The sequence below is a fragment of the Mirounga leonina genome, unplaced genomic scaffold (genome assembly GCF_011800145.1).
Source record: "Mirounga leonina isolate KUSES-001 unplaced genomic scaffold, KU_Mleo_1.0 Mir_448, whole genome shotgun sequence".
Lineage (NCBI taxonomy): Eukaryota > Metazoa > Chordata > Mammalia > Carnivora > Phocidae > Mirounga > Mirounga leonina.
In genome coordinates this window covers 3,105,562-3,127,179 of record NW_023270758.1, presented here as the reverse complement: position 1 = coordinate 3,127,179, position 21,618 = coordinate 3,105,562, and the positions used below count along the sequence as shown (strand labels likewise).

The following is a 21,618-nucleotide window of genomic DNA, read 5'->3' as shown; positions in this document are numbered from 1 at the left end:
GGAAATTTTTTAAATTACAAAAATTTAATCCAACGTACAGAAACATTCTGTCCCTTGACCCCTGAGGAATGAAACAGTCCGTCCTTGCTTCCCTCAGCTTTTTGTTGCTGAAGCCGGGGGTTAGATAACTAAAATTCAATTGTTCTCTTAGCAACCCCCTCACTGCCTTAAAGCTTACAGTATGACTTAACCAGTCCAAGATTCAGGCATTTGGGATCCTGACCATCTTTCCATCTCACATGACTAACAATCTTACTTGGAATGATAACAGCAGTTTCAGCTCTCTATTCATTCTGATTTTCTTTCCCCCATTGGGGTGTAAAAAAAAAAAAACAACCTGTCTTTCCCCCCCAGAAAAAAACAAAAAACCATTAAGCAACCTGCAATGAGTTGTAAGAGACTGCTCCTCTTCAGTGTTTCTTTATTGCCTCCTGGCACGATTTGGAGAACTACCCTTTTGTACTTAATCTCTAGGATCTCTCAGATAATTTGCTGATATCAGAATTCAGGGCTCTTAATTGGAATTTGATCAATTCCATGTTTCCATGAAAAGGTTTCTGGAATATGTTTGTTTGGTTCTCAGAAGCTTCCCACATTCAGGAACAATCAAAGACCTTGAGGACATTTCTTCTAGTGAAGAGGCAGAGAAACCAGCCTTATGTCCTTGCTCAACAATGAACTGACCAGTGGAATGCCCTGAAGGAAGTCACTTAGAGCCAAAGAGCTAAGTGAAGGAGTTAGCTGAGAAGTAAATATATCAAGAATGTGATTTTCATATCCTTCAGGATTCCCTTCTAGCTGGCCCTGGGTGAAAACAGTGATAAACTAGAAATTTTTTGGACGTGGCTGTTGCAGCTACACATTTAAGACTCTACATCATAACACAGCCAAGTTGTTGGCAGGGAGGCGGCATGTGGCAGTGAAAAATGCATGGCTTCTAGAGCCAGACAGACCTTGCCTCAAAACCTGGCTCTGCAATGTGAAAGAGCTGGGTGACCTTAGGCAAATTACATAATCTCCCCGAACCTCCAGAGGGAGAGACTGTCGTACCTACCACAGAGGAACAATCAAGACATCTAAAGGCCCAGGCACAACCCATGGCACGCAGTAGGCCTGCAACAAATACTGGTTCTCTCATGTCTCCTTTCTTCCTGAAATTTCCGTGCATCTGTTGCAGCCTAGTAGAGAAGTATTTGTGTCCCAGTTCTACCACTGATGAACTGTGGAAGCTTGGGCTAGTTATTTTTCTAAGCCTCTGTTTCTGCATCTCTAAAATGGGCATAATAATACCCCACCACATAAGATTATTGTGTAAGTGATTTTCAAGTATATCAAAACCTCAAAAAATGAAAGCAGCTCAATCCTCTTTGAACCTGAGACTCTGATGTTAGTGCATAGACACAGAGTAGGAAAGAAGCAATTAAAAGTTCAGTGGCAGTTATAGCAAAACCGACAAGAGAAAACCAAAAAGGGGCTTAGCCAAATGGCTAAAGGTCTAGGTTGAAGAAAGAGTCCCACTGTCGGTGTTCAAATCCAGGCTCCACTATTTTAGTAGCTATCTGATTTGGGAGATCTTACTTACCTTCTCTGTATCATGGTTTCTGCAGCCATCAAATGAGGGTGATGATAATAACCTACTTTATAGGGCTGTTCTGAAATCCTGGCTCATAGCAAGCACTCTATTTATATAACTGCTGCCATCCTCATCATACCAGGTGCCTCTTACGAAAGGAAAGCTAGGCTGTGGTCGAGAACGAAATGCCTTTTATTTTCTGCATTGAGACAGATGCCATTAATTATCCAGCTGGCACAGAGAGGCTACCCCTCGGTTTATCCAGTGCTTCTGGGGCCTGTCTGTTGGTAGTTCAATGGAGAGGACATAGTTGGTGGAGTGGCCTGTGGTAGAGAGGATGCCTCTTCGGGCACTCGTTTTGTAGACTGGACACACATAAATGTTCTGATGCAGAAACATCGCACTTTCCCCAGGTTTCAGCCAAATAATGGGCAATGGGTCATAGAGAATTTTGGGGAAAGACTCCCCAATCTGCTTTGTTTTCCTGTCCCAGCGGGCACCTTCTAAGAAGAGGCCTTTTATGTAGGCCCCATCTTCTGGGCTACTCTCCATGACTGTTTCTTGTGGGGTAACCTGGAAGAGAGGAAGCTGTAAGTTCTTTTACCTGCCATTTCCCTAAATGGGGCAGCATGAAGAGATTAGAATATCTGCTGCAATGCCTGCCTTTCCCACGACACTGGGGCTTCTGTGATAATCCTCCTGCCCTCACACATGGACTGGGCCTGATTGCTAGTCAGCACGCTGACTAGGAATATATATGGTGGGCAGATAGAATGCACTAAAGTAGGAGTCAGGAGGCCACATTAACTATAGCTTAGCAACCTTGCACAGTCCTTTCCCTTTCTGGACCTGGATCTATAAAGTGAGGGGTTAGATTCAGACACACACTGGTGAAGCAGTTCTCTAGTGGGGAGAAATAAAGCCTTGATTTGTAGTTTTCGTTGATGTCTATGGTGCATATGGTCAGTTTCAGGCTATCAATTATGTAATAACCAGCCACAACTGGCTCTGGTGAGTTGACATAAGCCAGCTCCAGCACACCACTATTTAGGTTCAGAGGTGGCAAAGTCAAATTCCTTCAGGTGAGTGCAGAAAATGGTCCAAGTGTAGGAAAACAAGGAGTGGTGGGGATTATGGTGAACCAGAGATCACAAACTCCATTTAAAATCATTCAAATTGTAATCTTTTTGTTATTGTGAATATTTTTCTCGCCTTTACTTCTAAGTACTTATTGCTAGAATAGGAAAAGGCTATTGATTTCTGTATATTTAACCAGTATCCAGCCACCATATCAGTATTCTGATACCTATTACCTATCAGTATTCTGATAGGTGTGTTTTTAGAGTCTTCACGATTTCTAGGTATACAATCATTTCAACATCAAAAAAGATGGTTTTATCTTTTTTCTCCAATGTTTATCCAGTTATTTTGTTACTTTATTGCATTAATTTCAGCTTAACATTGTCTTCAAAGACCATCAAATTCATTTGTAAACTAAATCAAGACCTACGCAACCAGTCTGCAACCTCTCAACAAGATGATCTTACTCCTTTCTCTCCATATATGGACAGAGTGATATTTGATTACTGGACATTCCTTTGACTTCACTCCAAGCAAAGGACTACCCAAGACCAAATGAAGAGTCCTTCCAAAGGAAGAGTCCACCATGATGAATAAACAGTGGGGGAGGATGCTTCAATTTTTCTTGGTATAATGGCGGCAGAGCTTTCCTCTGGGAAGATTCCTTATATATATATATACAGAGACAAAGCCTTGGGAATCCTCTGATTCTGTCAGGAATAACTTTGGAGCTATTTTAATTTGTGCTAAATACTTAATTTGTACCATCTCAGAAGCATTTGGGCCTTAACACATCCAAATGTTTGGACTCACTAAGAAATAGGCAACATTGCTTTCCCTGGTTGGTCCCATGAGCTGGCCTAACCCAAAGCACCTCTACCTCAAACTCAAATCCGATGTGGTCAATGGGGATGGTGTATTTCCGGGCATAATTCTGAGAGACACCCGTCAAAAAAGACTGTGTGAAGTAGAATCCAGAGATCCAAAAGACCACAGGGGGCCCATGGTCAATCCATTCCTGGAGAGCCACAGAAATAAAAATTCAAAATCAACAACACATCAAAGATAGTTCAAAGGCAGATAATGTAAATGAGTCCCATTAGGAAAAATCTCTTCTCATTTTTCTTAAAACAGGCAGCCCTCTAAGTTTAGCTTATATTTTCCCACTTTTGAAATGCAGGTACAAAGATATATATTTCTACTTTAAGAAAAGCATAGGTGCAAGCTGGTGTCAGGGGTACAACAGAGACTGGCAGGGACTGTAGCAGTGGAAACTATGTGCCTTGTCTAAACCGAGCAATAGCACTCATCTCATAATAGTTGCCATTCAGGAATGCAGGCCCATTGTTTCAGGTCTTCCTTTTTTTTTGCAGTACAAATATCTGGAGTTTTATGTATAATAATTCAATGTTGACATGCTTGCTCAAAAAATTTAAATTACCAGGCAGCCAAACCAAATATATCTATCAGTTGAATCTGGTCCACGAGCCACCAGTTCGTGACATGTATTCTAGTTCCTACTCTTGCCTCTATAGGCTATAATCTTTCCAAAGACTCTGAAAAGTCTCCCCCTGCCCTCTGACCTCAACTCTGGGAAGATTGTCTCTAGTAGATGCTCAGTCCATTTCAGAATGTCCTCTACACCTGAATGAGCATGCCAGGTGCCCAGTTGCCCTGACTCCCAGGTACCTGGAAGAAGGCCAGGCGGGCCAGCAGGTCAGCCACATAGCCCCCAAGTGGCTTTAGTGATGGGTAGGACTTGGCCATCCACATGGCTGGCACTTTACCCACGATCATACTACTGAAGACATCCTCCAGCTCTGAGGACATCAGGACCTGCCCTTTGATAGCTCGGCCAAGATTAATGAGGCTTCCGCGAACCACTTTGGTCAGCCTGCAAGAACAAAGGAGTTGACTCAGCCAGGCTCTCCAGTTTTATTCTATCCAAGTATACTAACTCCAGGTCTCCTTTCACTTTTCCCCTCTTTCAAAGGTCATACAAGTGATATACACTCATCATAGAAAAATTACGAAGATGAGAAGAAAATTAAATCACCCAGTATCTCATTACCTAAAGATAACTTTGATGTTTATCTTTCCAAATTTTTCTATATATAAACATAATTTTTTTTTATTTGTTTTTCTCTCTTAGCGTATAGGGAGCATCTTTCCAATTCAATAGAGACCTAAATCATCCATTTTTTTTTTAAGATTTTATTTATTTATTTGATACAGAGAGAGAGACAGCTAGAGAGGGAACACAAGCAGGGGGAGCGGGAGAGGGAGGAGCAGACTCCTGGCTGAGCAGGGAGCTTGATGTGGGGCTCGATCCCAGGACCCTGGGATCATGACCTGAGCCGAAGGCAGATGCTTAATGACTGAGCCACCCAGGCACCCCTAAATCATCCTTTTTAATGACTGCAATTTTTATTTAACAATTTCCCTATTGCTGTAACATGTTATTTCTAGGTTTGTTGTCACTGTAAACAACATTGCTAGGAACATCCATCCATATCAATCTTCGTGGAAACTTTTAATGATTTTCCTAGGAACGGTAGAATTTCTGGGTCAAAAGGTAATAAAATTGGGGCACTTGGGTGGCACAGTAGGTTAAGTGTCTGACTCTTGGTTTTGGCTCAGGTCATGATCTCGGGGTCGTGAGATCAAGCCCCATGTTGGGCTTTGCACTGGGCGTGGAATCTGCTTAAGTTTCTCTCTTCCTCTGTCCCTCTACCACACGCGTGTGCTCTCTCCCTCTATCTCTCTCTCTGAAATAAATAAATAAATCTTTTTTAAAAAAAGGTAATACAATTTGAAGGGATTTGATCCATATTGTCAAAGTTGTTATTTTTATAGATTATGAGGTCCATGCCTGAGAAAAGGCAGCTGAAGGGCATCCTGGGAGATGCCAAGTTTGCCTGTCTCTCTCTCTGGCCTCTATGTTATGAGACCTAGCCAATCCCAGAGGGAATTCACCTGAGAGTGCCAAAGAACATGCCACCAGAGAGAACTCGTCATCTCCAAAGACTTTTGGAATCCCAGCCGAAGGGATACGAGAATGATCAAATACAAGAAAGAGATTCCTGGAAGTGTAATCGCTAAATATTCCTATTAAGAGGAATTTAAGGGTCAGACATTTGGTGCATGTGCTTTGCTGAGGAGTCAAGGGGCAAAGTGACCATCTGAGGGATTATACTGCAGATCTGTAGCTATTCCACCTAAAGACCTACTTGTCAGAGCTTTTTCTATTTTTGCAACTATGAGCTCTGCTAGTTTCAAGGTTTTAGCTCCCAGGGAAGGAACATTTGCCCCAGAAGACACAATAATGGCTCCCCTGAATTGGAAGCTGAACTTCACCTAATCATTTCGGGCTTCTCATAGCACTTGGTGAACAGGTCAAAAAAAGTACTGGCGGGGGGGGGGGGTGGAATGTAGGAGTATTATTCAATGTGATTAATCCTGACCATCTTTGGAAAATAAGATTGCTGTTACCCTGTTCTCTTCTGTTACAATGACCAGTGGTAAAGGCTAGTGAAGGCCCATGCAACCACCAAGGAGGAGTTCCAGTGACCTTAGAAGAGGGAAGCCATTAGGCTTAATATCTGGATAAATGACAATTATCTCCTACCACACCAAGGTATCTGACTCACAGGAGTGCTGCTGCGGCCTTAGCTCACACCCCATACTTTGCTTGGTTCCCCCATATGGCCTGTTGACTCCTAAGACTGGGAAGGCAAGGAATTTTTAGATGACATTCTTCCAATTCTCTAGTCCTTCAGAGTCAGGGCTGTCCCTAAAACTGAGCGATGACCAATGAGGCAAAATGGAGATAGTAACAGATGAAGAACTGGGAGCAGTAAGAACCTTGGACTTGAAGGCAGAAGTGATGAGTTTTCTCATTTGGCACAGATGGTCTTTGAGAATCCTTTCAGTCTTATTTAGAAGTCAAGTCAAGATGATCTATTGGGTGCTATGCTATATATAGTAATTGGAGAAGTGAGTAGGGCCAGACACCCTTAGCCCCATGGCCAGCCCATAACACCCCTTCCCTACCTCTGTGGTTGGGGTAATGGGATAAACTTCTCTTCTCTCCACCACTTTCTCTGTTCATATTGATTTCACCTATTGGCTAAGTGCACGGGCTCTGGAATCAGACAGCCTGGGTTCAAACTCAGTTCTCTCACTGAATGGCTATGGGACCTGTGCAAATTACTTCACTCTTCTGGGTCTCAGTTTTCTCATCTGTAAAATGGTGGCAGAGGGATTACTAATTGTGCATATTTCAAAAGACTACTATACGGCTGAACGCAAACACAAGCATGGTGCTTGGAGCCATACGTGGCACTAAGGGCTTAAGAAAAGTGGTTCTAACAGTTACTTTTACTATTAGCCTGCTCGGTATTGGTTTTAACCTGACTTTCCAGGTGTCATATGCATGAATGGGAGAGAATGAATAGAAAAAATGATTTTACAGTAGGTGAACACATGCTGGGATGGCCCTTTTGACAGCCCTCCCTATAAGTGGGGCAAGCCGCTTCCTTTGCACAGCAGCCCTTATCAAGCATACACATCTGTTACTGCCCTTGAGATCATACCCCTACACTCCAACTCCCAGGATCCAGGTTCCCAGGATCCAAGTAAGACCATCTGGCCCACCTGTTGAATCTGATGAGCTCCTGTCTTAGGACAGTGTTCATGGATTCCTCATAGACCACAGGGTACAACTTCACAACCACTTCCAGGTCGAAGTCATTAGGAAGCTTGGCAAGTATGTCCTGGGCCAGCTCTTCAATCACTTCCTTAAAGGGCAGACAGTAGAGAGGTGAATGAGAAACAAGGCCTGTGCATTGTGGTTTTGTCTGGGTAAACCTGAACCAGTTCACACTGAGTCTGTATGACCTTCCTGGGACATCTCCCACAGAAGCCAATTCTGCCCCGGGGAAAAGGAGGGCCCTCACCTCTCTACTGGTCTTTGGGAAGGCATTGCCTCTTGGCCCAGAAAGTAACAAAGCAGAGCAATGAGAGCCTGAGGGCTGGGCAGGGAATTCTTGTTCAGCCAGGTAGCCTCAGAGCAGCACTGAACCCTGCTAAACTCCTGTCTTTTAAGGTCAGCCCTAGGAGACCATCTCCCACAGCTCCCTCAGCCAGCGTCTCAGAACCAGCTCATGGTACAGATGGGACTCTTGCTCAGTGCCAGCGACAGGACAGGCCACCTGGGAAGGTAGTAGGCCATTCCTCAGTGTTGAGCAAGAATAGTCTAGGGCAATGGAGTTGGCCAAGTGGAGAGGGGACAGGCCTAGAGGAACAAGGAGTAGGACCTGGCTGTGGGAGAGACAGAGAGCTCGGCCATCCTGTGGATCTGAGAGGCTTGGAACACGCACTTCCTTCCCTCTTCTCTCTTCTGTGAGGGGGAATTTCCATCCCTAAACTGAGACCACGCAGGCTACTTTATCTTCATACCTATTGTCACTTATGGCGCTATGAGCCAAATCAAGAGAAATCCACAGCTGAGGGCGTGAACATGGGTTAGCTCGGAAGGTAGGGAAGGGAAGGACGGGGAAAGAAGAGGACGTGGTGGCATCAGGAGATGGTGGTCCTGGGTCTGGCTCTGCCTGAGCTGATGAACGCTTTGAAGCAGGTCTCTACCTCTCATGCTCATTTCACCCTCATCTGTAGATTGAGGATGGTGGACGGGGTCTGCGCTTTATAAAGTGTGCACTAACCACGAAAGGCACCCAAAATGATTGATTCTAGGTGTTTCCAGGACATGGAGCAAATCATGTTGAATCACAAGGTGAGAAAGTCACTCTCTTCCCAAGTTTCAGCCACCTTTCACTTTTCATTCTTCTCAAGGACAAAGTCTTGGATCAGTGCTAATTAGACGCTCTATAACACTGGCTGATCTTCCTCTTTCCACAAGGAGCCAGCAGGGCCTCAGCGACATCATCTGCGAGGAACCTAATAACTATTTAGCTTTCATTTTCTTTTTTGTGGCTGTCATGACTTTATGGAAATGACATTGGGTTTCCACTTATGGTACTGATGAGCAGCTTTTAAAAGAAATGTTTTTAAGCAAAAGAGATTTAGTTTTAAATATTATGTAAATGGAGTGCAGATGATATATGGGTATAGCAACGAATCATGAGGAGTATCCAGGAGCAGCTGACAATCTGGAAACACTGGTGCTCTTCCAGCTCTGTATCTAAGGATTCTCAGCAGGAAGACCCGGGCACCCATACTCTCCCCTCAGGGGTCTGCTAGACCTCCACTCTTCTGCTTTCCTGGTCATCAGCCACAATCCTGCGTGACCACCAGGTGGAAAACTGCCTGGGAAACAGAACTATGTCTCCTGCCCCACACCTGGTTACCTGGGGGGATTTGCCACTCCCTCCTGCCTGCCTAGGGAGGGTCAGCAGCACCCCTTGAAACAGCTGGTTGGTTTCCTGGTTGTCCTTGGTGATGTCAGCATTCTCGTGGAGGCCAAAGACTTCTGGGTGGGCTGTGATGGGTAGGTTCCTGAGATAGTCGATATAGGACTGGAAAGAAACCTTCAATTGACACAAACCCAGGTACCCTCAGGTCCCAGAGATCACTCAGGGCTTGGCCGGACCTAACCCAAGCAAGAATCACACTGGGTTGGTACCACGGGCCACGCCTGCCCACCACCCCACACACCAACCCCCCCCCCCCAACACACACACACACGGTGAACACATCCCAAGCTCTTCCTCATAGTTTTCTGGGGAGTGAGTATGAAGGCAGAGGTCTGAGTATCTCCCTTCCCACCCCTGGCTTCTCTTTGTTTCCCCCCTGCCCCCCAGTAGTTCTGGCTCTGCATTGAGACAGAACTGGATTTGGATCCTAGCTCTATTGCAAACTAATTGTGTCACCTTGACACCCAGTTTCCTTATTTGTAAATGGGAAGATAAGTCAGGTTACAGAGGACTAGGCCTTGGCATATAACAGGTGCTCAAAAAAAGAAAGCCCTTTTCAATCTCTCGCAGATTTCCTGTTTTCTTTTTCCTGTCTCCTTCTTCCATCCAGTTTTTCCGTCCTTCCCCTTTGAACCTTTGTTTTCAAGTACCAATTTCCAGCCCGTTTACTACTAAGGCCTCATCTTAGCCATCTGTCCCCTTAACCCCCCAAGATGGACCCCACATTTTGAAAAGGCCTTATCTATCAAATGCTCAGCTTTCATTAAACAGTAATAATGTCTCTCTTAGAGGCTTTTTGGAATACTGGAAATAGTTTATGGGCCTAAGTCAGGAAGCCCAAGGCTACCTCTGGGCCCTCCTTACCTACCCTGCAGCCCCTAGCCACACGGGGATTGCCGAACCCCTCACCTGGTAGGAGCCATGAGGAGGGATGTAGTAAATGTCTCCAGGAGCGAGACAGTAATGATCCTCCTCAATTTCCTTGCAGTAGAACGTGGACAGAAGGGACAGCAGGAGACGCCTGTCTTTGTCATCAGTCACTCTGCCTCCATAATTACATTCCCCTGGGGACAACCAACAGGAAGAAGTTGAGCCCAAGGAAGGTCATAATGAACTTGGTCATTAACCTAAAACAGGATTCTCCAGCCAAGGAGCTCTGCTGAGACACAGGGTTGCTGAAACCAATGCTCACCTTAGGATGACACTAGGCCTTTTTGGTATTATGTTTGCTACAAAAATAGTACCTATTCACCTCATTAGAAATTAGGAAGCAGAAATAAACTGAAAGAAATACACTACAATCACCACTAATTCCGCCAGAGGTAACTATGAACATTTAGGCTTCTTCTTCAGCTATGCGGGTGTGTGTATACGTACGTGAAAGGCATTACAGAAAGATGGTTCAGGACAAGCACTCTGGCATGAGACAGTCCTGGGTTCCAATTCCAGCAGTTCCTTATCCATCAAGAAGTAGAGATAATTGCAGTAACCATTTTACAAGGTCGCGGTTAATAAAGCTTATAAAATATTTAGTATAGTGCTTGGCATACAGAAAGCATTCAATTTATTATAGCTATTACAAATATATATATTTATTTATTTTAGAAAATTGAGATTATCCCATACATCCTGCTTTGGGATACTCCACCCCCTTCATTAATATCATTCTCTGAGACTCAGGTTTCTACACTCAGATTTCTACAAAAAGAATTAGGTAATTCTTTGGAAGCCACATCAAATCATTCTCACTAACCCCATGACCCATTTTCTAGCTGGTCCAGATTCCACAGTATGTGGGTGCTACCTGGTATTTCATAGTTATGGACAACGCACTAGTCTGCAGGGAGGAAACACATCTGTGTGTATAGTGTGTGTGAAAGATGGGCTCATTTCCAATCCCAACCATTCCAGGAAGACACAGGTCTACAGACAAGAAATAGGAAGTATGGCCCAAGTTTGGGGTGAGAGGCCTCAGCTTCTCTTGGTTTTGGAGGGGTTTAAATGCCTAGGAGGAGGATCTGGGTGGTTCATTAAGGGAGAAGTAAGGGTCTAAGGGGAAGCTCATACTTCTTGAGTAATTTGAGCCCTGGCAGAAGCTGTCCAGACCATCTAGATTTCTGAGGCTCTTTCTGTGGACTTTTCCAGGCCTTTAGCAAAGCTCAGTTTGAACGTCACAGCCTGTCCCGGCTATAAACAAGTTTTTGATAGCACTATATTAAATATAATAATTAAAATATAACATTAAAGAGACAGTGGTTTTCCCTCACCAAAGTCAGTATGGCAGAGCTACAGGGCAGCCAAGAGGGAACGCAAGTGAGGGTAAATCTCAGGCACAGAGTCATGGAGCACTTCCTTATCAGCAAATTTTCCTTCAGGGTATATCCTTGCAGGCTTTGGGTTTTACGTCTGTTTAGGAAGGTACATTTCTTTATAGCTACTTATATGTCTATTCTGGTAGCAAGAGCAGAAGTTCCTACAGGCATCAGGATGTGCTTTTGTCTCTTCCAAGGTCTCTACTCTCCCTGCTAAAGGGCTGGGGGTATCGGATTAAGAATGTATTGACTTTGGGCCATCTAATTTGATAACCACTGTCCAAAAAATGAGACCTGTCTCTCTGATTAGTGTCAGTACAGAGTTCTAATGATCATCCATATCTGTTGTTTTTTTTTTTTTTCTTTCCTGCCACGCATATAGGCATGTTGCACTTCTCTGGGTCCCTTGCAGGGGCAGGGTGTGGGAGACGAGTTCGTGTGTAGTTAATTCCTGGCACGAGCTCTTCAGTGTTCTCCCTGTGGCGGTATGACACACATGTATGTCCTGAGATGTGGCACCGAGAGTCACTGGAGCTTTTGCCAGCCGTGCCCCTGATAAATAATGACAATGAGCACAGACCTTGCCAATTCACAATGGACATGTAGAGAGGGCGAGAAATGGACCTTTGAAGTCTTACACCCTTGAGATGCGCAGATTGTTGATTATCTCAGCCTAACTAGTCAATCCTGACGGGAATAGGTGGGAAGTGAGTATCCTCATGCTGGCTGACACGGTTGGGGCAGGTCGCTTTATGATCTGCTGACAGTCCAATACCTAAGACCATACCCCAGGGCAAGGATGCATTCATTCTACATTCTGAAGAAGAGCACTGGCATGTGCCTCTGAATGGCCTGAAGTGATAGGAATAGGACTCACTTCTTTAGAGAAGTTCTAATAGCCACCGACCTTATGTTGTGTGTGTCACTTGGGGTTTTGTTGCAGGGGACAGTGTGCTGAATTAAGGTCTGCATGACCTCTTACAACTGAACTTAATTACTCTAAAGCAAGATTTCTCAATCTTTGCGCTACTGACATGTTGCACTGGATAGTTCTGTGTGGTGGGGGCTGTCCTATGCATTGTAGGACAATGATGCGTGTTTAGCAGCATCCCTGGCTTCTACCCAGTAGCACCTCTATTTAGTGGCGACAGCCAAAAATGTCTCCAGACATTGCCAAATGTCCCCTGGGGGGCTAAACTGCCCTTGGTTGAGAACCACTGCCCAGAGGCCTCAGTCTCACCAGCTATGAAATGGGGTAACTAACGTGAAGCTCATAAGGTTGCTATGGAGACTGGATGTGATGACTGTGTATATAGAGTGCCTGCCGCATGATCGGGGAACATATCCAGACAAACTCCTTAACATATGGAGCTAAGGAAGAAACTTGTGTGTAATCTTGAAAATGCCCAGGGTTTTCCTACTAAGATGCATTTTGACCTTTGGCCATGGTATTCCACTCACTTAGCCTGTCTATAGTTTATCTCCTATCTCTGGGGTTACATGATGTGTTCCTTGAGGGAAGCAACCAAGTTTTACACATTTACATTCTTCCATATTATGTACTAGTATATATTGGGTGACTAATAAAAGGTCACTGATAGACTGCTTTAATACAAAATAGCAAGTGCTGTTTTCACCTCAGGGAACCTCTGTTGGGATTGCTCTCCTTCTTCCTTCCCACGGCCTACCCTACTTTCTTCTTCCACTTATAAACTCCTATTCATCCCTCAAAACTCATCCTTTATGCCTTCAGGAAGTTCTCCATGATCATCCCCTACCCCATCCCTGAGATTTAATCATTGTGCTACCTTTCTACTTCATAAATATTTCTCTTGTTGAACTTACCACTGTATTGTCTTTTATTTCTTTTTAAAAGCATTTTTTAAAAAAGATTTTATCTATTTACTTGAGAGAGAGAGACAGAGAGAGTCCAAGTGCGGGGAGGGGCAGAGGGAGAGGGAGAAGCTGACTCCCTGCTAAGCAGAGAGCCCAATACGGGGCTCGATTCCAGGACCCCAAAATCATGACTGAGCCGAAGGCAGATGCCCAACCAACTGAACCACCCAGGTACCCTGTCATTTATTTATATATATATGTATATATTTTCTTTTGTAGACTGTGAGCCACTTGAAGGTAGGAATTGTATCTTAGTTTTTTACAATATCTGGCATGGTGACCAGCATTAGTAAGAGCTCAATGTTAGTTGAAAGAATGAATGAGTGAGTAAGTAAATGAATAGAGATGGGATCAGAAGAGTAGAAGGGTGGAGAATAATACTGGAGATTTATAACTGCAAAGCTTCCTCCCATAAATACCTGTTAGGTAAATTAGAGCATCAAATGGCACCTCCTTGCAGTCATTCAGAAACATCTGGATCTGCCGCATACTAATCCTCAGGTCAGATTCATTGAATTCATAAGGAATATTCCAACCTGCACAAAGCATGGAAGAGGCTTCAGTGCCAAGAGCTCATAATTTCCACTCAGACATTGAGCTGTAGAGTTAAGCATCATTATGGATCAGGAGCCTCTTTTAGCCCCATGAATATCAAGCACCAGGCCAACTATTAGCCTTGACATTTACTGCCAACATGGGAGCCATTCTGCCTGAGAAAACATCCATTCTAAAATCAATTTCCTTATGCATCTCCCCATTTGTTAAGGTGGATGTTAATATCATGGGATTTGTGGAATGAGAATTATTCACCCTGGCTGGTATACTGTGGTAATGCACGGAGTTCCAAAAATAACACTAAAGCATAGCTAGAGAGCAGTATCTATGATTAGGCAACAGAACTAAGTCAGCTTTGAGAATTCCCCTCATTGTGCTCATGGGAAAATGGGATAGCCAACCTTGAAGAAACTATTGCTTGCATTTTCAAGGGTATAGTGATAAACGTCCAGTGGGTCTGGGAAAGGGGCACAAATGCATGAACTAACTGGGCGTGGTGGGAGACAGCAGGGTATGGTCGGATCTGTGTTCAACAAAGACATTTAATTTCCTCCCGAACATTTATGTGCAAATAAAAAATATAACAAAATAATGAAATCCGTGGTCTGGCACACAAAACACAACTGGCCAGTTGGTTTGCAAGCCAAACTACTACGTAGATTTTTGGAAATCTGATGTGGGTGGAAGAACAGTGGTGCGAGAATGTGGTGTATGAAACTCAGATGCAGGGGGATGTCCCCCTCCCCCCAGCTGTTTCATCCCTACACCCCTCAGTGGAAGGGTCAGGTGGTCTGTGGAGCTATGGTGTGATGGTAGAAGGAAAGAGGTTGCTCAGAGAGAATCACCAAGAGGACAGTTTGCCTCCTTATCTAACCCAAAAGAACAGCTGAAAATACATTGAGGTGGGTCATTTCAAGGCTATTGAACAAAATCAGAGGCAGCCCAACCTTAAAACCAAGTGGATGTAGAATCTGTATTTAGCAATTTGATGTTCTGCTCTAACAAGAGGATTAAGTTAATATAAAGTATTAAATTAAGTTAGGCCATGGATAGGTTACATTAATAATGAAATTTATTTTTATTTTTTCAGGAAGAAGCACAAATGTCCAGGTTGTATTTCTTTCATTCTTATGCACATTTGTAGAGAACTACTTACAATGTCATAAATTAGCTGGTGACAACTCCCTGGGGGAGTAGGCACGGGGGACAACTCCGGAGGGACAACTCCCTCGTGCCTAAGATAAGCAAATACCCATCAAAGGGAAGGGCCTACAATCTTCTCATCAACGTATTACTTCAGTAATTAGGAGACCTCTGATTTTGGAGCGTCAGCTCTTTCCCTGACATTGATAGTGACCTGGTTATAGGGGCTGCCAGATTTATTAAGTAAAAGTACAGGACAGTCAGTGAAATTTAAATTTCAGATAAACAAATCATGCTTAGTCTAAGTCTGTCCCAAATACTACACAGCATATACTTACACAGCATTTTACTGGCAACCCTCTCTGAGTACAAACTCGAACACATACCTGTATCTGTGTGTGGTCTGGGCCCCAGCAGCCCAGGGGCACTATCACCTCTTACCTAGGGGTCCGAAGTTTCTCCTCTCTTGAACAATGGCATGGAAGAAACAAAGGCCAAATAACAGCTTTTGCCACATGACTGCCTTTGTGCAGCTTTGGAAGAATAGGGGGTCCGAGATGGGGTCATTGAGGTAGGAGCGCAAAAGGTTGGCCCGGAGCCCTTTGGGGGGCTCATTGGTCATTTTGATCCCATTTTGGAGGATGCTAACTGGAAATTTCTCTGATGGATAGCTGGTTAACCAGAGTCTGGAAGAACAACAGACCTAAACTAGTTAGAACAATGCAATAAGTTATACAGAAAAACAATAACAAAAAATCATAGCCACCGTGTATTAAGCACTACTAGATGCCAAACCCCATGAGAACATGTGTCCTTCCTTCACTTGAATCCAGGGTGGCTGTGTGAAGGGATTAGCTATCCCCTTGTACCAGTGAGGAAATGGAGGCATGCAGAGGTCACGTGGGTTTTTCAAGGACAAAATACTTAGAAGCAACTGACAAAGGCCCTCTCTTAAATGCCACACCACATTCCACCCACCGCTAGACTACCTGAGCATCTGTGATAGCCAGATACTATCCCTGGCACCCCAGGAGTCCAGGAAGGGAGAGAAGAGGCCATCAACATGTAGCTTGAGGCCTGACTTCAGGCTGCAGTTAGGTGGTGTTTAGCTCATACCTTGCAAACCAACACCATGTTATAGCATAGTTTTGAAGTAGTTGCCAACTTTTAAAAATCTAGGGCTTTTTTTTTTTTTTTTGGAATTCTAGATTCCCACCTTCCCTTGAAAATAATCAGAAAATCCGATCACAAGGGGCCTGCCTTCCTGTATGGCAACAGCCACTTGGTCTTAGGCAGTCACTGCTCTTCTCTAAAGGGCACGGGCTTCTAGTTCACCACCGTCGCCACATCTCTCCATTGACGTCGGACAGCAAGGCTGACTGCCCGTGATGATTGCTAGCGTAGTGTGGGAACTGCTAGATCCCTTGTGCCTGTCCTCTTCACTCATGTATGTTATATTCCTGGGTCCTGGAGGCACCTGAGGTAACGACTTTTGGGTTAGGACCATAGTCTAGAGGACCTTAATATCAGCATGAATAATTTTTTGTTCATTGAGTGTGTCACTGACGGTATTTAGTCAACTCATCATCCCGAACTAGATAGAATTCCTGAAACTGATGGATCTCCCTTAAAATCTTCCATGAATTTTATATGAGTCTTTCATGAATACAATAAACTATGGCCTAATCTGGCTTTGTAAATAAACACCAAACACTTTCCTGTTTTCGGGCAGACATGACTAAAATGAAAATAACTAGCAAGCTTTGTGGCCTAGGACAGGAGTTGGCAAGCTTTTCCTATAAAAGATCAAAGAGTAAATACTGTAGGCTCTGCAAGCCATATGGTCTCAGTCACAGTGGCTTGTAATGTGAAAGCAGTCATAGACAGTGTATGAATAAGCATGGCTGTATTTCAATAAAACTTTATTTGTGGACACTGAAATTTGAATTTCATTTAGTTTTCATGTGTCATGAAATATTATTCTTGTTTTTTTTTTTTTTTCCAGCCATCTAAAAATGTATAAAATTCTTCTTAGCTTACAAGCTAAGCAAAACAGGTAGCAGGCTGTATTTGGTCTGCAGGCCATTGTTTGCTGACCCTTGGCCCGGAATAAGAGAACATTTGAGTTGAAAAGGGCTTTGAAGTCTGTCTGGTTTATCTCATCCTTCTGTAGATGCAAAAACCAAGGCCCAGTGTTGTTGGGCTTAAAGTTCACAAAAAACAAGTAAACGTTTCTAATATTGATTACAATTCTGCAGAGCCCAAGAAATATAGGATAGAGCAGCATGGACAATGGTGTCTACACTCCAGGTAAGGTTTTTTTCTTTTTTCTTTAATTTTTATTGTTATGTTAATCACCATAGATTATATCATTAGTTTTTGATATAGTGTTCCATGATTCATTCTTTGTGCATAACACCCAGTGCTCCATGCAGAACGTGCCCTCTTTAATACCCATCACCAGACTTACCCATCCTCCCACCCCCCTCCCCTCTAGAACCCTCAGTTTGTTTTTCAGAGTCCATTGTCTCTCATGGTTCATCTCCCCCTCCGATTTCCCCCCCTTGCTATCTTCTTCTTCTTCTTCTTTTTTTTTTTTAGGTAAGGTTTTTTTTCAACACAATTTTAGAAGATTTTTATTTATTTATTGAGAGAGATAATGATAGAGAGAGAGCATGAGAGAAGGGAGAGTCAGAGTGAGAAGCAGATGCCCCGCTGAGCAGGGAGCCCAATGCGGGACTCGATCCTGGGATTCCAGGATCATGACCTGAGCTGAAGGCAGTCGCTTAAACAATTGAGCCACCCAGGCACCCTCAACACAATTTTAAAAAATCAGATTTGCTGACATTGAATCTACCTTCCCAGACACATCTCATAGTACATCCCACAACAGTGTCTCACAGCACATACCCCACAGTCATAGAATAACAGCTCAGTGTTTCCTTCATACACACTTTTGCTTTTACAGATGCTGTCCCTTCTGCCTGAAATGTCTTTCCTGGCAAGCTCCTATTCATCTTTCAAAACCCCACGCAACTGTCAGGCCTCCAGGCATTCCCCAACTTTCCCTTCCCTTTTCTGTGTTCCATGGTTCTTGTGTAAACAAGTACGGTAGATATTGCATGGTGTCAACATCACTTATCTGTGGTCTGTCTTCTGTTAGCCTGAGAGCTTCTTAAAAGCAAAACTATGTTTGTTCACCTTTGCATTCCCAGCCACCAGCATGACGTCTGGAGCTCAAGGTTGGAGCCCAGAAACAGGCTGTTGGGGGGGTGGGCAGGGCGGCACCTCACCTGAATCTTATGTTAGTGCTTTCAGGAACAATCACCTCCTCGCAGATCTTCTCCAGCGTGGGCATCCAGCTCGTGGCCAGGTGGCAGTTCTGTAACACCACCCAGGTCCCATCTATGATGGCAGTGTTGATCATTTTGGCAGCAATGGAGCCTTGGCCTTGGCCAAGGGAGATGGTCTGTGTTCTGGCACCTCCCATGCCAAGATCATCGGCAAACTTCAGCAGGCCTGCAACCAGGAAGAAAAGGGGGCTTTTGAAAAAGGACAGGCCAACTAAGACCATATTAACAATAACAATGCAGAAGGAAGGGTTACAACAAAATCACTGGCTCCTGTCAACTACAAAAAAAAGCATCTCTATGCGGAAGCTTCAGATTTCTGGTAAGAGGGTAAAAGAAGCTACTGTTGATTCCTCTTTTGTTCTGAATACATAGACATTCTTGATTAAAAAAAATTACACATACCAGAAAAAAATTCAGAGTCTGAACGAAAGAGAAATTCCCAGGTGCCAAAAATGAAGAGGGAACTCAAAACCAGAGAGGTGAGCACACAACCAAAGAACTAGAAACTGGGTTGTTACAAATGTATTTTACTAGAAAAATAGGCATGTGTATAGTGAAATTTCAAGTAAGTCTCTTTCACTTCTCTCTTCATCAGAGGCAGCCAAAGTTACTAGCTCTTTGTGAATCCTTCCAGAGATATTTTATGCATTGAAATGAATGCATATATACTATTATACTTATGTGAATTGTAGAAAACTACATTTGCTTCTCTCATTTAGATCTTTCCACATCAATACAAGCATACCTCAGAGATACTGTGGGTTTGGTTCCAAACCACCGCAATAAAGTGAGTATTGCAATAAAGGGAGTATTGCAGTAAAGTGAACAAATGATTTTTTTTGGCTTCCCAGTACATATAAAAGTTATGTTTATACTATTCTGTCATCCATTAAGGGTGCAATAGCATTATGTCTAAAAAAACAATGCATTTACCTTAACTTTACAATATTTTATTGCTAAAAAATGCTAACCATCATGTGAGCTTTCAGTAAGTTGCAATCACTGATCACAGACCACCATGACAAACATAGTAAGAATGAAAAAGTTTGAAATATGGCCAAGAATTACCCATATGTGACCCAGAGACATGAAGTGAGCAAATGTTGTTTGAAAAGTTACACCAATACTCTTTCTACCACCTTGGAGCCTGTGGAGTCTGCTGGGAACAGGACTCCCTTTTTTTTTTTAAAGATTTTATTTATTTGTCAGAGAGAGAGAGACCGGCAGGCAGAGGGAGAAGCAGGCTCTTTGCTCAGCAAGGAGCCCGATGTGGGACTCAATCCCAGGAACCTGGGATCATGACCTGAGCCAAAGGCAGACGCTTAACCGACTGAGCCACCCAGGCATCCCTAGGAACAGGACTCCTAAATTGACAAATACATCTGGAAGGCTGTGGTCCAAGGCTATTTTTCTTCGGAACCAGAAGGAGCAGACAGCTCTTCTTAAAATTGGAGGTGTTTATGCTCAACATGAAACTGAATTCTGTCTAGGCAAGAGATGTGCTTATGTGTACGAAGCAAAGAACGACACAGTGACTCCTGGTGGCAAACCGAACAAAAATAGAGTAATGTGAGGAAAATTAACTCGTGCTCATGGAAACAGTGGCATGGCTTGTGCCAAATTCTGAAGCAACTTTCCTGCCAAGGCCATTGGCCACTGAACCGTGTGATGCTATACCCCTCAAGGATTTAAATTGACTGAAAAGTAAATAAAGGTGTAGATTTGTTCTCTTTATTTTTTTTTTAAGATTTTATTTATTTATTTGTCAGAGAGAGAGTGAGTGAGAAAGAGAGAGAACAAGCGGGGACCGGTGTGGGGGAGAGGCAGAGGCAGAGGGAGAAGCAGACTCCCTGCTGAGCAAGGATGTGGGACTCAATCCCAGGACCCTGGGATCATGACCTGAGTTGAAGGCAGATGCTTAACCGATTGAGCCACCCAGGTGCCCCAATTTGTTCTCTTTAAAAAAAAGGGGGGCGCTTGGGTGGCTCAGTCGGTTAAGCATCTGCCTTCGGCCCAGGTCATCGTCCTGTAGTCCTGGGATCAAAGCCCACATCAGGTTCCCTGCTCAGTGGGGTCTGCTTCTCCCTCTGCCTCTGTCCCCCTTCCACTCGTGCTCTCTCTCTCAAATAAACAAATAAAATCTTAAAAAAGAGAAAGAAAGAAAGAAAGAGGGAGAAAGGAAGAAAGAAAGAGAAAGAGGAAGGAAGGAAGGAAGAAAAAAAGAAGGCACAAATAGACTTGCTTGATGCAGGTTGCCACAAACCTTCAATTTGTAAAACAAACAAAACAAAAACAACAAAAAAACCACTGCATCTGCAAAGTGCAATAAAGTGGAGTGCAATAAAAAAAGGTATGCCTGTATGTACAGCAAAGTCTTATTCTTTTTCATGATTACTCAGTATTTCACCATTGGAATATACCATATTTCATTTAACCAGTCTAGATGTTGGGAGTTTGTGGAGACATGACTTTTGCACTCATAAGAGACAGGGAGGCTGGAACTGAGACTTTTGCATACAGTTAGGATCCTCAAAGGGCTACATCTTCATGTGAAGGTGGCCAGAAACTGGCTACTGGTCAAGAAGCAATGTGGAAGCTCGTCACCTGGGTAGAAAAAGTAAACAACTCTCCACTGAGAAAACAACACACGAAGCCTTTGCCACGTGCGGATGAATGGTGTGAGTTTATGGTACCCTTTGGGTGGGATTCCCAAATTGAGAAATTTCCCATAAAATTGATCCAGAATGGCAAAAGCCCTGGGGCATCAGGGTTTGCATATACAAAGTTGTTCTGTTGGGGCACTTCTAAAACCCAAGGTATTATGAGACTCCCATGAAATAACACAAGCTTGCTGATTGTGAACTCACAATAACAAATTACAAACTACATGAGGAAATATATGACTATAAGGGATAGTCAGTACATAGAGCATTCAGAAGAATTAATACCGTCAAAGATTACGTACAGTCTCTGTTATGGACTGAATTGTGTCCCTTTCAAATCCATATGTTGAAGCCCTAATTCCTAGAACCTCAGAATGTGGCTTTATTTAGAGATGGGGTTTTGAAAGGGATAATTAAGTTAAAATGAGGTCATTAGGTGAGGTCCTAATCCAATAGCACTGGTGTCCTCATAAGACGAGGAGACTGGGACATAGACACACTCACAGAGAGAAAACCATATAAAGATTCAGGGAGAAGTTGGCCAAAAACAAGCCAAGGAAAGAGGCCTCAGAAGAAACTAATCCTGCCGATGCCTTGATTTTGGATTTT

General features: G+C 43.6%; 1 protein-coding gene across 1 annotated transcript in view; it reads right to left on the bottom strand.

Annotated features, from left to right (window-relative positions):
• Positions 1–1,768: 1,768 nt before the first annotated feature.
• DNAH3 (dynein axonemal heavy chain 3) overlaps positions 1,769–21,618 on the bottom strand; it is a 167,115-nt gene continuing 147,265 nt past the window's right edge. The window contains exons 53-61 of the mRNA XM_034988127.1: positions 18,287–18,512; positions 15,435–15,679; positions 13,715–13,831; positions 9,997–10,151; positions 9,022–9,189; positions 7,310–7,452; positions 4,343–4,547; positions 3,534–3,671; positions 1,769–2,146 (exon numbers count right to left, since the gene is read on the bottom strand). Coding sequence (XP_034844018.1) covers positions 1,793–2,146; positions 3,534–3,671; positions 4,343–4,547; positions 7,310–7,452; positions 9,022–9,189; positions 9,997–10,151; positions 13,715–13,831; positions 15,435–15,679; positions 18,287–18,512 — 1,751 coding nt within the window. The 3' untranslated portion in view covers positions 1,769–1,792. The remainder of the gene's footprint in view (positions 2,147–3,533; positions 3,672–4,342; positions 4,548–7,309; positions 7,453–9,021; positions 9,190–9,996; positions 10,152–13,714; positions 13,832–15,434; positions 15,680–18,286; positions 18,513–21,618) is intronic.